At 41.7% G+C, this 14,933-nt stretch overlaps 2 protein-coding genes across 2 annotated transcripts in view; one reads left to right on the forward strand and one right to left on the reverse strand.

The window, feature by feature from the left end:
- CD101 (CD101 molecule) overlaps positions 1–12,916 on the forward strand; it is a 67,217-nt gene extending 54,301 nt beyond the window's left edge. Inside the window, 1 exon segment of the mRNA XM_006899591.1 lies at positions 12,687–12,916. Coding sequence (XP_006899653.1) covers positions 12,687–12,916 — 230 coding nt within the window.
- Positions 8,612–8,983, reverse strand: LOC102847554 (developmental pluripotency-associated 5 protein-like). Its single transcript, XM_006899585.1, has one exon. It carries the CDS (start codon positions 8,981–8,983, stop codon positions 8,612–8,614), a length of 372 nt encoding a protein of 123 aa, XP_006899647.1.
- Positions 12,917–14,933: the final 2,017 nt, after the last annotated feature.

Raw genomic sequence — 14,933 nt, forward strand, 5'->3', positions numbered from 1 at the left:
TCTTCCACAACTTTTTCAGTGCCTTTACTTGCTTCTTCCTGTTCTGGGATTCCAATGATGTGCATGTTATTTCTCTTGATGGTGTCCCAAATTATTCTTAGGTTTTCTTCTTTTTCATTCCTTTTGCAGTCTGCTTTTTGCTCTAGCAGATCACTGGTGACAATTTTGTCTTCTATTTCACTGGTTCTGTCTTCCATCTCTTCAATTCTGCTCATGTGTCCCTCCATCATGTTGACAACATCTGAAATTTTGGATAGTGGTTTCTTGTTTTTCCAGTGCCGCTAATGCCTCATTTGTTTTCTCTACATTGTTCTGGACTGTTTTCAATTTTTTTTAATTTAGTTCCTCCTGGTTTTTTCTTGTAGTATCCCATAATTCTTCAAGTTAGTCTTTCATCTATTGAAAATATTCAATCATTGTTCTTTTAAAGTCTGTGTCAGAAAGTTCCATCAGACTTTCTAGCTTCAGGATATCCATTGATATTGTGTCACCCTTTGCAGGTGACATCTTGCTTTGTGCTTGTGTATTGTGTGGGACACCTTGCTTTCTTCGAGTCATTGATATGTTCTTGATCTGAAGATAATGCTCTAGAGATCAGTTGGGTAGCTATCCCACTTGTGTTTTTCTCTGAACTTGTGACTCAAGGGAAATGTCAGTTCAGAGCCTGTGAGAGCAGCCTCTTGTAGGTAAGACAGGTCAAAGTGTTCTGGATTAGAGGCAGGTTGATTAACCAGATGTGTAGACACAGGTGTGGAGCCAAATGGGGTGGGGCATGCACATGGTTGGGGCAATCAAAAGGTCAGGTCAACCACTTGGGGGACCTCACTCAGACCTCAGTTTTCTGGGTGTGCTTACAATTGGGGTCCCTATTCAAATTCCAGCTGTCTGTCTCCCACCTAGTGGTTTTCATTCACTGGTCTCTGTCCAGTGGTGTTCACACAGGTGCCCTTGCACAGTAGCCCCTGCCCCATGCAGGTGCCCTGGCACAGCAGCTCTTGCCCAGGCAGGGTCCTAGGTCCAAGTGAACTTCACAAGGCAAAGTCAAATTCCCACCAATCCACTCGCCTCTGGCTGGTCTGCAGTGTCCACAAAAGTTTAGCCAAATTACCACTGGACCACTCATTCCTGGGCAGTTGGCGTGGCCCAAGAGAGCTCACCTGAATTCCCACCAGTGGGCTTGCCCTTGGTACTCTCCCAGACAATTGGCATGCCCAAGAAAACCCAATTAGGATCCTACCAGCCTTTCTCATGGCAGATCAGTCCCACAGCAGCTCGATTGGTGGCTGAAGACAATGGCTGGATCTGCTGTGTGCCTTTGTGTGCTGACTCAGAATTGTACTGTCCAAGGCTGTTGGTAGGTCTCTGTGCTGCGTGAAGGAGTCTCTAATGGCCCTGGAGAACCATCGGGGTGCAGGGCTGTGGAGAGGCCACCAGGGTGTGCTGGAAGTGTGGGGACGCGGGATGGTGGTGGGGTGGTGTCCCTGGATGCGGTGCTGTGGCAGGGGTGCGAGTTCCAGGCTTGGGCAGCACTGGAAGTTAGGGGTTGCAGTCTGTTCGCCAATATTAAGCTGCCAAGTCACCAGTCCTCAGCATATAAGACTTCCGGCACCGTTGCCCGAGTGCACCGTCACCCGAATGCCATCACCTTTCTTTAGAGTAGGCATAAATTAGGATCTTTTCCTATTGATTGACCAGATAGCTGTCTTGACAATTTTACTGACATAGATGGCAAAGTGTTACATGTGTTTGTCACAATATCTCAATTGATATCCATCCTGTCAATTCCTGGAACCTTGCTTTCGGTTCCCTAACTTCTGTGAGCCTCAACTTTCTCATAAAATGAGAATCATTCTATAAATACAAATAATGTATCTAGTAAAGCATTGTTATCTGAATATTTGTGTTAAAAATGTTAACTTTATTCCCTTTATAAATTCTCCAACCATGCTAACAGGGAGAGGGAGAGGGAGGGGGGGAGGGAGAGAGAGAGAGAGACACGGAGGGAAGGAGAGGGAGGGAGGGAGGGAGAGAGGATGAGGGAGGGAGGGGGCAGAGCGAGAGAGTGCAAGCGAGCACTCGTGCCATTTAGGAAGCAGAATGTTTTAATTTATTGAATAAGTGACTTTGTATTTAGATTGTGTAAATACAAAATTGTGTTTGGAAGAGTCTATTCCACAGAGATCAGAATCTGGAGGGTAAAGTCAACTTGAATGTGCTAAGTGTTATATAGGAACAAGATAGGGTGGGGTGAAGGACACTGTGGGAATGAGGTCTGGGAAGGTTCCACAAAGGTGGTTGTTATTAGGGGCTGTCAAGTTGACTACTAGATTAAAACCATGGTATATTCCATGCCATTGTCACAATCATCACACACAATCACCACAATGTTCAAACCTGAGGTAGGCTGTCACTCTGTCAATCTATCTCATTGAGGGTCTTTCTTTCATTCATTCTTTACTTTTCCAAGCACGCCCCCCACCCACAAGGATTGGTTTCTCTTAACAACATTCCCAAATTAGATGAGACAAAATGTCATCATCCTTGCCCTCTAAGGAGCACCATGTTTGAATTTTCTCCAAGGAAGATCTGTTTATTCTTTTCACAGTTCATTGTATAGTAAATAAGGCCTATTAAAAGAAAGAAATACATTTCATGAAAAGGAAATGGTGTACAGGATGGCAGCAAGTAATGAAACTTAGTGTTATAATCAGAGAATGTTCAGAGCTGAGAAAGGCAGAAACTGCAGTCTTTGTAATGCAATGGCAGAAGGTAACATTAATGAGGGGGCAAGGCTACCTTGAGTCTTATGTGCAAAGCTAAAGGAAGGTGGACTTTAGAGTGAAAGTTGAACCTAAAACCTATAGATTTCTATGGAAATAGACTACCACTGAACTTCCTTCAGAAAATTCTGGTGTTTTTGTTGTTGCTGCTGTTGTATGTTGCGGAGTGGGAACTGACACATAGCTGACCCTCTAATAGGTTTTCAGAGAAAGTAAAACAAACAGAAGGAGATTGCCCATCCTCCTCTATTAGACATCTAATCAGTCTAAATCTTAGATTACACCATCAACAGATCCTGTGCCTGTTCTTTCAGGAGCTTTTATGGTGCAGTGGTTAGGTCCTCAGCTGTTAAAGGAAAGGTCAGTGGTTCAAAGCCACGAGCTGCTCCACAGGAGAAAGATGTGGGAATCTACTTCCATACACTTTGACAGCCCTGAGAGACATTCCTCAGGAATCCCTGAGAGGCAGCTGTACTTGGTCTAATAGGGTCACTATGAGTTAGGGTAGACTTGCCAGCTGTGAGGGTTTTGTTTTCAATTGAGTCTTTCTCTCAATTCTTACTAGAGCTGCCTTTATTCAAATGTTTATCTTGTCTCACCTGGAGTTCTATAATAAATTTCACTTGGTTCTCCCAAATCCAAGTCTGTCTTCTCCCAATTCACCTTTGATATGGAGATTTCTCAAAGTGCAAATATGATGATGTTACACCTTTGCTTTGTTTTGTGCTCAGCTTTCAAGGATGAATACTTAAACTCTGGCTTAGGTAGGTAGTGGGGTCATTTACAAAACAAAGTAATACAGAAGAAAACTTGGAAGGGATATCTTTTCAGTAGCCATTTAGACTTTGAAATGCTACCTTCTCTCAAGTTTAGACTAGGAGTCAGCAACAGTTCATCAATAATTCAAAAGTCAGCCATTCAGAAAATGTAGACCAGGGGGTCCAGAGGCCCAAGGACAAACCCTAAGATGCACTGCTATTGGTCAGGAAGAGACCAAAAAGAGCCTGGGAAGGAGAATGCAAAGAATGGCTAAGAAGATAACCAGGGTTTGGTAGTATTTCAGAAACGGAAAAATAAAAAACCTCAAATAGTGCAAAGAGGTCAAATAAGATCATAACGAGAAAGTATTCATCACATTGACAATATAGGGCAGCTACAGGAAATGTAATGGGAAATGTCATACTGCCGTGGGTTGAAGAGTGAGAAAATAGGATCTATCAAATACAGAGCACTATTTCAAGAGCTTTGATGTAAAAGGAAAGAGGTACTAACTAGGTGGTAAGAGGTATACATGAAGATACAATGGTTTTGGTTTGTTTTCCTCTGGTTTCAAGATAGTGGAGACTTAAGCACATTTACATCTCAGAGTTGAGAAGAGAGATTGGAGAGGAAGATACTGAAGTGCAGAAGAGGGTAGATATGACTGACCGGCCAACATTTTTTCTGGGAATTTTCTACTCCTTAGTGCAGTGCTCCTCCATACCATCTTTTCACCTGGTTAACATCTGCCAAACTTTCACCTACTAACTTAACATCACACCTGCAATAACCTAGTTAGTAACTGTCACTGTTGCTGCATAGACATTGTGAGAAGGTAAAAACTATTCGTGTCTAGCTTCCAGCATTAACACAGTACTGGCACATAGACGATGCTTAACTATTTATTAAATCACAGTGTTAATCACATTGTTGATGAATAGTGATTTTATATATTGGGGAGGAAGCCAAATATAATACACTACCAATTCTCACCTCTTAAGTGGTTTTTCACCATGTCTGTATGGATATCTCAGAAGTGGTTACTATTCCCTTGCTGTTGAGTAGTTTTGGGTTTATAATTGGCCCTGCATCACATTTTCAAGGCAGTAAGTCTTTACAGGAGGAGACTGCCTGACTTTCTCCCACAGAGTGCCTGATATTTTTTAACTACTGACCTTTCACATATTGTTTCCTTGTTTCATCGAGTCAGAAACAACACAAAGCTTACCTCTAATGGCATTTCAGAGGCAGTTAATCACAATACAGAAGATTGTATATCCTTCTCCCATGGAACAGCTGGTGGATTTGAACAGTGTGCTTTTGGAATTGTAGCACAGCTTCTTTTCACTAGGCCACCATAGCTCCCACATCTTTCACTTAGTAGCCTTCTATGTTAAACACTATGCCACCAGGGCTCCTCAGTTATTAAAAGTACATAATAATTCAGGCTATATTACCAGGAGAGGCCAGTCCCTGGAGAAAACCATGGTTAGTACAGTAGTGGATCAGCTTTGAAGGCTGAATTATAGTGTTGGTGAGGAGTATTGCATTTGCTATGAACTACCAGAAGACTAAACAAATCTCTTCTGGGAAAAGTATAGGCAGAAAGCTCATGAGAAGATAAAGAGACTTCATCTCACATGATTTGGCTATGTTATCAGGAGGGGTCAATCCTTAGAGGGAAAAAAAACATAGGGCTTAGTAAAATAGAGAGAGTGTCAGTAAAAGAAAGGCCCTCAAGAAATGAATTGATACAGCGACTATAACAATGGGCTCAGGAACACAGCAGTGATTGTGAAGATGGCACAAGACTGGGCAGAGCTTCCTTCCATTGTACACAAGGTCGATACGAATCTGAACAGACTCCACAGCATGCAACAAGAACAATCCCACTCAGGAGCTAATAGTTCATGTGAGCAGAAAAGTTAAGACATTTCCCTGGGGGAGCTGGACTTTGCGTTTCCTTTTCCATTTTACTCTTACCGATAACCAAGTCAGGGAAGTGACTACAGTTGCCTGAGGTTTTTTTCACATCATTCTCAGATCTCAAACATAAGCAGCAGATCCTGGCCTGCTAATGAGGCTTTGGGGGAGCAGATTAGTGTATTATTTACTTGTTACTGTTTTCCAGTTTTCATTTGAGTAAAGATCCACTTAGAAATTAGACCCTCAAAGGAGACGTGTGCCCCTATCACCATGAAGTTTTGGCAAAGCCTGGCATGAACACTTAACAAATGTTTCAGGAAAGAATGAGGAAGCAAGTGTTCATGTGGATTAAAACAGGATGGATCACAGGTCACCTTTTCTGGGACTCACAACATCAAGGCTGTCTGACTCTGCTTTCATCTACTGGCAGGAGACAATGATCTCACATGGTCATGCATGGCCGATTGTCCAAGTTTGGAATTTAGTAGACTGATAGGAAATTAAGAAACTCAAGTAGTATAGTGGGTTATGTGCAGCGATGCTAACCAAAAGTCTCTGGTTCAAATCTACCAGCCACTGTGCAGGAAATAGATGGGCATTCTGCTCTTGTTGACATTTTCAGCCTGAGAAACCTGACAGATGTCACCATGAGCCAGAACTGACTCAGTGAGAGGGAACTGATATATCCTGGTAGTATAGTCCAGACGGAGCTGGACCACTAATGCAAAGACTGCACCTCTCTTCAGGTGTGAATCCACCAGCAGTTCTAAGAGAGGAAGATGGGTAATCTCCTCCCTTGAGATTTACAGCCTCGGAAACCCGGTCACCTATAAGTTGGTTCCAACTCAAAGGCAATAAGTTTTAATTTTATTATCCGTACCTCTCTTTTTCTGAAGTTTGTTGCTTGTGACTATTTCTAAGGTTAATACAAAAAAGAGTCCTCCTTGCGATGTTTTGGCTGTGGATAGAAGCAATTTATAAACCAAACCTCTTGATAAAATGCTCGCATTTCATTTTTGGCTCTGTTTTTCAGGTCTTGTACTTAGAACATTGGGCACTTACTTGGATTGAATTGAAATGCCAAGCCATAATGGTTTGAATGCCATTGATTCTAATCCAAAAATGGGTGAGAAGCAGATGGTGGGAAATGGTGATAGTGGGATCCAGAGCAAACACTGGCCTCCCCAGAGACATCACTTAGAAGCACTGGAGCTGACGCTCTGTGAGCTGTCATTCAAATGAGCACTGTGAGGAGTGCATTTTACCACCCTTTGATGGCAGAGCATTCTACAAAGAAGCAGCCTCCTCCCCATTAGGATCATCACGCTCCCCAGCAGTTCCTTTATGGGGAAGTTAGAGTGTTAGGGACAGAAAGGTCATGGACTGGATTTCTTTCCATCTATGTGCTGGTCCACTTTCCCTATTATCACATCTCCATTATAGCAACTGTGATATCTGAGGTCTCTACACTCTGACCTCACAGTTCTCTACTTCCTATGACTGGAAAATTACTCCAGAACCTACCTCCTCATTTGACTAATTATTTAACTGGCAGAGTGTCACCAAGTACTGTGGCCATAAATCTGAAGACTTGGTCTGTAGAAGAGTTTGGCCAACCCTGTTAGCCCTGCATAAGTAATCAGCAGGCTCTGACCCTGAACTCTGCCTGCTCTCTTTTCAGGGAATGTACTTGTGATTTTCCTAGCTTTCTCAGCAGTATTCCAGTTAATAGTCATTGCTTGCTGCCTCATCAAGTGCACGACATTAAGTACTTTATTATGTATTTCCTCACCATGATTCTAGAAATTATTATTCTCCCCAATTTTTTGATGAGACAACTAAGGCTTGCAGAGAATAAATAACTTGTCCAATATCAACAATAGTAAATTGAGGAGCGAGGATCTAAACTCTCCCAAGATATAGTAGGTGTTCATGCATTATTTTTTGAGTGCATGACCCATAGCAGTTTTCTAGTTTTCTTTTCTTTCAGTTTTATAATCTCCCAGGGTGTTAGATATGGTTAGCATATTCAGATGCTAACCAAAAGCTGATGATTTCAGCCTATGTAGCGACTCCTCAAAAGAAAGTCCGAGTGATTTTTTTTTTTTAAATAAGCCATTAACAATCCAAACCCAAAAGAACAAAGTTCTACTCTGACACATATGGAATTACCATGAGTCAGTTGGCTCAGTGACAACTTGTGGAATTATAATTTTCAAAAATCCACTGTTGTGAAGTCAGAAGTGACACACCAGTGGAATTCCAAGGTGTAAATTGCATGGGAGGTTGCCCATCTTTCTCCCAAGGAACCACTAGTGACTTAAAACTGCCAGAGAAGCAGGAACTTTGGGTTAGCAGAACAACTCCCTTCAGACTATGACACAGAGCTCCCGAGTTCTGACTATGCCTTCAAATGTATTCAGATAAGACCTGGGAGAATTAGGAAAGTCAGGTAAAGCTGTTACACATGAGGATGGAGGTCAGATGTGGAGAGAGGATGAAAGAATCTAACCTTTTCATTGTTCATTCTTTCAAACACAAAACTCAAATTTAGGATGAAAAACACAAATGAGACCAGAGAAAATCCAGACAATAATGCCCTGCAGGTCTCTGCCAGCTCCCTTCAGAGCTGCCAGCCTCATGTTCAATGATGATCTTTATTTTGTGTAGCACAATGGAAGCCACCCCTGTGTTCCAGTGTGTGTGGAATTCACTCATGCAATTCATTCATTCACCAATCTCCATTGAGGACCCACAGGCCAAATGTTACACACTTTTTTTTTTTAAAGATGCATAAAGACATAGGTCTATCTCTCAGAGAGCTCACACATTCTCACAAATGTCCAGATTCTTTCTTGGCTTCCATCAAAAAAAAATGTGTTTTCAAGCTGTGATTTGCATCAGCAATGCCAAAAAATAAAGTGAAATACTTGCTTATAAAAGGAGTTTGGCTGAAATGATCTATAACCCTGCTTTATCTCTTGTTTTTTTTTATTTTTTATTTATTCAGGCCTTTAATCAGCAGCTTTCAAAACAAATATTCACATCATGAATGAGAGGCAAAAATCAGAGGCTTTCAAATCCTTGTATTCTTCCAACCTGCCCAGTTAAAGCTGAATTTAAACCAAGCAACTACACATCCTTGTCTAGTCACCGTGGCTAAAACCTTCACTCACTCCAAGGTCTAATTCCAGGGTGTTCATGGCTTCTTCAAGTCTCTGCATCCCTCGCTCTTGTCGAAGGCGGTGCCACTCGGTCAGAGACCGAAACATCCCCTTGGCCCGTAACTTGTACACTTCGGGACTATAGACCACCACCCTGGTGAAGTTCGAGCATTCCAGAACCTTCAGCTCGAGCATAGTCTGGCTCACTTGCTCAAGGTAGGGGATTCGGGATCCATTTGGGCCAAATACCAGCGTCAGCAGGTTCGTCGGGACCTCGAACATCTCCAGAGCTTTCAAGTCTTCGGGGACTTTCACCCACGGTGGGATGTCTTTCCGTTGCAGACGCCCTTCCATCTTAAAGTCCTCGAAAACAAAAGTTACAGGGCTGAGTCCTGACTCCACTGCATCTCTTGTTGTTATGTACTGTCGAGTCGCTTGCGACTCATAGTGACCCTATGGACAACAGCCCTAAACCCTGCTCTATCTTGTGCCACACTGCCTCCAAGACACCCCATTACCCCAATCACTGAATCAATCCAACTCATAGAGGTTCTTCCCCTCCTGCGCTGTCCCTCCACCCTCTCAAGCATGATGTCCCTCTCCAAGGACCGGTCCCTCCTTACAACATGTCCAAAGTATGTCAGACGAAGCCTCAGAATCCTTGCCTGCAAGAAGCAGCCCAGTTTAAACCTCTCCAGGATGAATCAGCTTGTTTTCTTAGCATCCATGGTAAACTCAATACTCTTCTCCAGCACCATAGCTCAAAGGCATCAATTCTCCTTCTATTCTCCCTAGCCATTGTCCAACTCTCTGATGCATAACAAGTGATTGCAAAGACCATGGCCTCTATCAGATGCACCTTAGTCTCCAGAGTGACACCATTGCTCTTCAGTACTTTGGAGAGGTCCCTAACAGCAGACTTTGCCACGGCAATATGTCTTTTAATTTCCTGGCTACTGGTGCCAAGAGTGTTGACTGTGGAGCCAAGCAAACTAAAGCTGTTAACAATCTCAATCTCTTCACCATCCATCCTGATGCTGCCAATTGGTCCAGTGGTGAGAATCTTTGTCTTCTTGACATTGAGCCTCAATCCATATTGAAGGCTGCAGTCTTTGACCCTCTGCAGCAGGTGCTTCAGGTCCTCCTCAGTTTCAGCAAGTAGGGTTGTGTCATCTGCATAATGCAGATTATTGATAGATCTTCTACCAATCTTGACCCCACATTTTTCCTCATAGAGCCCAGCCTCCCAGATAATCTGTTCTGCATACAGGTTGAAAAGGTATGGAGACAGGACACATCTCTGGCATACACCCTTCCCACTTTTGAACCATGCAGTTTTCCCTTGCTCTGTTCTGACAACTGCTTCTTGGTCCAAGTATAGGTTTCTCATTAGCACGATCAAGTGTTCTGGAATTCCCATTCTTCTCAGAGTCAGCCACAATTTGTTATGATCCGCACAGTCAAACGCCTTTGCATAATCAATGAAACATAGATAGACACTCTTCTGGTATTCCCTGTTTTCAGCTAAGATCCATCTAACATTAACTTTATCTCTAAAAGTCTATAATCCTACAAATCCTGTAATTTAATTTTTGAAGAAGAAATTCTTATGATAATTTCCAATAAAAGCAAAACTATTATTAGCATGTCCTTGGGCAATGTAAATAGCAAAAAAAAAATTATTATGCTTTGCTGATAACCTAAAGGGAAGTTTGAGCCCACTCAGAGGGACCTCACATGAATGGTCTCATGATCTACTTCCAAAAGCATAGCCATAAAACCCTATGAAACATAGTTTGCTGTGAACTCATGGGATCATTGTGAATTAGAGTTGTCTTGCAGCTTAATTGAGTAGTAAAAAAATAGGTAAGTTCTCAGCTGTTAATCCAAAAGTTGTAAGTTTCAGTCCACCTAGAGGTGCCTGAGAAGAAAGACCTGGTGATCCATTTCAGAAACATGAGTCTTCGAGAATCCTGTGGAGGACAGTTCCACAGCAATACACGTGAAGGTCCTATGTGTCGGAACCGACTGCGTTAGTTGGTTTTTACTATGAGCATCAGAGTTCTCAGAGAAACCTTCATTGTAAGCAACCTGCTTTCAACAAATGAAGTGGGATGATTGCATGTAATCACTGATGTTCCTTCTGTGCTTGTCTTTCTGCAGCCATTTTAACCCCAAACCTATAATTCACTATTTCCTTCTTTTTCATTGTAGTGTGGATAAAAATTTACAGAGCATATTAGTTTCCCATTCTATAATCTATACACATTTTGTTTTGGGACATTTGTTGAAACTCCCTCAGTGTAACAGCATTCTTCCCACTGGTTTCCATTCACCCAACTCTCCTTACCCTCTCTACCTTCTGAGCTTCACATTTGGGCAAATTCTGCCCTTTTGGGTTTTTTTTGTTGTTTGTATTGAAAGTGCATTCATTCGCTTTATGGGCTTGTTTACTGTTTGGCTTAATTTGGTCCTTGAGGGTGGACTCCATTTCAGGCTTGAAATGTCTCTCAGAATAGTAAGTCTGATTTTTTTAAAAATGTTTTTTTAATTTTGTTCTAATTTTTTTTTTAATTTTATCCCTGTCTGTCTATCCAATTTTTAGATTGTGATCCTTATCAGAGCTCTCTGTAACAGTAGTCAGGCATCCTATATAAGGACCCTGGGTATTGGAGGGTGTAGTTCATGTAGTCCATAATCCTCTGGACTAATTTAAACTTTCAGTCTTAGTTTATATTCACTCTTCCTTGCTCCAAATGAAGAAAATCAATAGTTGCATCTTAGATGGCTGCCCAAAATCTTTTAAGGTCCCAGTCACTATTCACTGAAGAAAGTTATAGAACACTCTTTGTGAATCATTATACCAGTTAACCTGGTTGTCCGCAGAGACACCAAGCCCAGTGGGTCATTCTATCAAAGTGTCTGAATACTATTAGAAGGTTTCCAGGTCTTTGCCCCTTTATGCCACCATTTCCTTGGATGTATTCACTTCACATACAAATACACATGTAGACATATTCTCACTCACACCCATATATACATATGGGTTAGGACATTATTTCCTGGAACCTGTGCTGTGACCCTTTGTTTTCCTGACTGTGTGGCCAGGGTTGCATGTGTGAGCTCCACGTGACTATATGCTGACAGTGGATGGTAGATACTGGTGGAGCCTATATGCTTCAACATGCCTTTTTATTAGGCATCTCAAGCCCATGTGGGAGCCACAGGCAGCCAAAATCAGCCACAGTCAGGAAGCACATATGCTAGGCACTGTAGGGAAGTGAGAAACAAATGGTACTATCAAAACCAGGCAAGTAACTATAATAAAACAGGGGCAAAGGCTAAGTAGTAGGAAGGAGTTCTAAATAAAGACTGTGTGGGAAGTGGAAGAGAAGAAGGCTTGAGGTTCAGGAGGAAAATTTTGGAGAGGAAGTGCAATGTGAGCTAGGCCCCAAAGATGCGGAGGATCAGGGTGCTGGCAACAGCAAGAGCAACAAACAACAAGCAGAATGGAGGGTGACTGAGAAGCAGATCAATGTGGAGAGGAAGGTTGGGGTCAGAACAGGAAGGTGCCCCACTTTAGCTGCACTTGTGTTATAGACAGTGCAGTGGATTTATGGTTTTCCTTTTTAGAAGCAGCAGAGGGAATAACACAGTTAAAAATTCAGGACTGGCAACATGGTTGAGAATGAGGGTTGAATTATAGATATCTTTTCTGAGGAAAGAAGATTAAAGGAGAGAAGAGGGGTTTTTTTTGTTTTGTTTTTCTTCCTGGCTGTTAGTTATAAGTAGGTCATTGGAACCTCCAGTGGTTGGAAATTGCTGGGCACAGGGGAGAACACCGTTGCTGGAATGAGTGAAATCTTTCCTCTCAGCACTATTTCCTCTGCTTCCTTCACATGATCAAAGGGACTTACTGCTATTTGACCCCAGTATTTTCCCCCCATGTATATTGGCTTATAGTAATAAATCCCAAAATGTCTATCATTGATTGGTGTAAATAGGTAGTTAATAAATTCTTTTCTGTTACTCTTTTTTTCTTCTCTTTTCATCGTAGAGATCATGTTCTGTTCCAGATTTTGCTCCTCAGGACCTCTGATCCTCTTCCTGTTCATCTGCCCCTTTGTTGTGCTCCTGGTCTTGCTCCTTACCCTCCTCTACTTATATTGGAAGGCCAGTATGAAACCAGTAACGACCAGTAAGAGTGTGAAGAAAAATCCCTCTAACATGAACCTGAAAGGGACTAGAGACAAAACGAGGAGCAGGAGGGAAGTGGGCACCAAATGACTCCTGGAAGAAACTAATGGAGAGCATGGATTTTTGGATCTCAGTGACCAAAGTGTGAAGGAATCTAATTCTGCTTTTCCCTATGTCTGTGGTTTAGGCAACTAAACTACAAATCAGAAGCAAAATTTACTGATAATTTAAGGTGCTAGATCTTCTTGTGTCTTTTTTAATGACCTCATTCACAGTTTGCATTCTCTACCCGCTATCATGAACTAGATGGTGACATTATCTCCCATTACTTTACCACACAACAGGGAGGGTCACATTTCTTATGTGAAGAGCAAATGAGATCTTGCATGCAAACACTGAGTGTTGTCCCCTCTTCTCTCTCCCAGAAACCCTTTGATCTGGTCACACAAAACCCCATTTCAAACTCATTGCTGTTGGGTTGATACTGACTTAAAGCAACCCTTCATTGGGTTTCTGAGATTAAAAATCTTGAAGGAAGGTGACTCTCCATCTTTTTATGATAGACTGACTGGTGGATTTGAACCACTGAGTTGTCAGTAAGCAGACTAACATGATACATGTTGTGCATCATACCAGCCCTATGTAAACTTTTTCTTCAAGGTGAGAGCCATAGGAAAGAACTTGATTTTAGCAAGGCAAAAGGAACTAGGAATATGATCCTGGTTGCATAAATTCCACTTCCACAATAAGAATGCAAAGTCCTTGAAGGCATAGTCCCATTCTCTTCCCTCATCCCACCTACAGATGCCTACTTAAGGTTGTGGCCATCCACTTCCAAAAATAGCAGACCTTTGAAAATTCTGTGAACAATAGAACACACTTAAACTAGCAGATATGGCAAATGAGGCTAAGCCCTCAAGTATGAAAACACAAAGGAGGAGAACAGTTGTAAGTAGACACTAGCAACTGGAACATGAAACGTAAGAACCATGAATGTAGGAAAATTGGACATTGTTAAGAAAGAAATGGAACATGTAAATACTGATGTACTATGTATTGACAAAATGAGATGGACTACATGGGACCTTTCAAGTCAACTGTATGTTCTACTATGCTGGAGATGAATCGGTGAAGAAAAATGGGGTCACATTCTCAGTTTAAAAAAGTCATTTCTATATTTGTCTTCAAATATAATGTTGTAACAGGATAATATCTATACACATACAAGGAAGTCCAGTGATAACTATCATTCAAATATGCGTCAACAACTAGATCCAAAGAGGAGTAAATAGATTTCTACCATTTCCAGTCAGAAAGTGACTGAACATGCAACGAAGATGCATTAATAATAATGGGTGACTGGAATGCAAAAGTTGGGAACAGAAAAGAAGGATCAACAGTTGGGGAAAACATAGACTTGGAGAAAGAAATGAAGTTGGAGATAGAATGATAGAATTTTATACAATCAATGATACATTCATTGAAAATACTTTTTATAAGAAACGTAAATGCAGGCTATACACATGGATTTCACCTGATGGTATGCAGAGGAATTCAGATTGATTACATCTGTGGGAAGGATCACTGGAGAAGCCCAATATCAGCTGTGAAAACTAGGCCAGGTGCTGATTGTGGAACAGACCAACTACTCACATGCAAGTTGAAGCTGAAGTTAAGGAAAATTAAAACCATGGGAACAAAAATTTGACCTTGAGTCTATCTCACCTGAATTTCAAAAACATCTCAGGAATAGGTTTGAGGCCTTACATAACTATTGAGCGAAGACCAGATGAGCTGTGGGAAGATATAAAGAACATCATCCAGGAAGAATATAGAGTCATTACAAAGAGGAGGGGAAAAAGACCAAGGTGGATGTCAGAAAGGACTCTGAATATTGCACTAGAACACCAAGAATCCAAAGCAAAGGGAAGAAATTAAGACATTAAGAAGCTGGACACGATTTTAAAGGGCAGGTCAGGAAGATAAAGTAAAATAATGAAATGTGCAAAGAACTTTGAGTCAGAAACTCAAAGGGCCTGAACTTGTTCAGCATTCCTTAAGCCAAAGGAACTGAACAACAAATTCAAGTCTCGAGTTGCAATACATA

Source organism: Elephantulus edwardii, unplaced genomic scaffold (genome assembly GCF_000299155.1).
Source record: "Elephantulus edwardii isolate Elephantulus edwardi_28Jun2011 unplaced genomic scaffold, EleEdw1.0 scaffold00262, whole genome shotgun sequence".
In the NCBI taxonomy this organism is placed as follows: domain Eukaryota; kingdom Metazoa; phylum Chordata; class Mammalia; order Macroscelidea; family Macroscelididae; genus Elephantulus; species Elephantulus edwardii.

Excerpts from the sequence above, each read along its gene's own strand:
- LOC102847554 (XM_006899585.1), bottom strand. The coding sequence starts at position 8,983 with ATGGAAGGGCGTCTGCAACGGAAAGACATCCCACCGTGGGTGAAAGTC.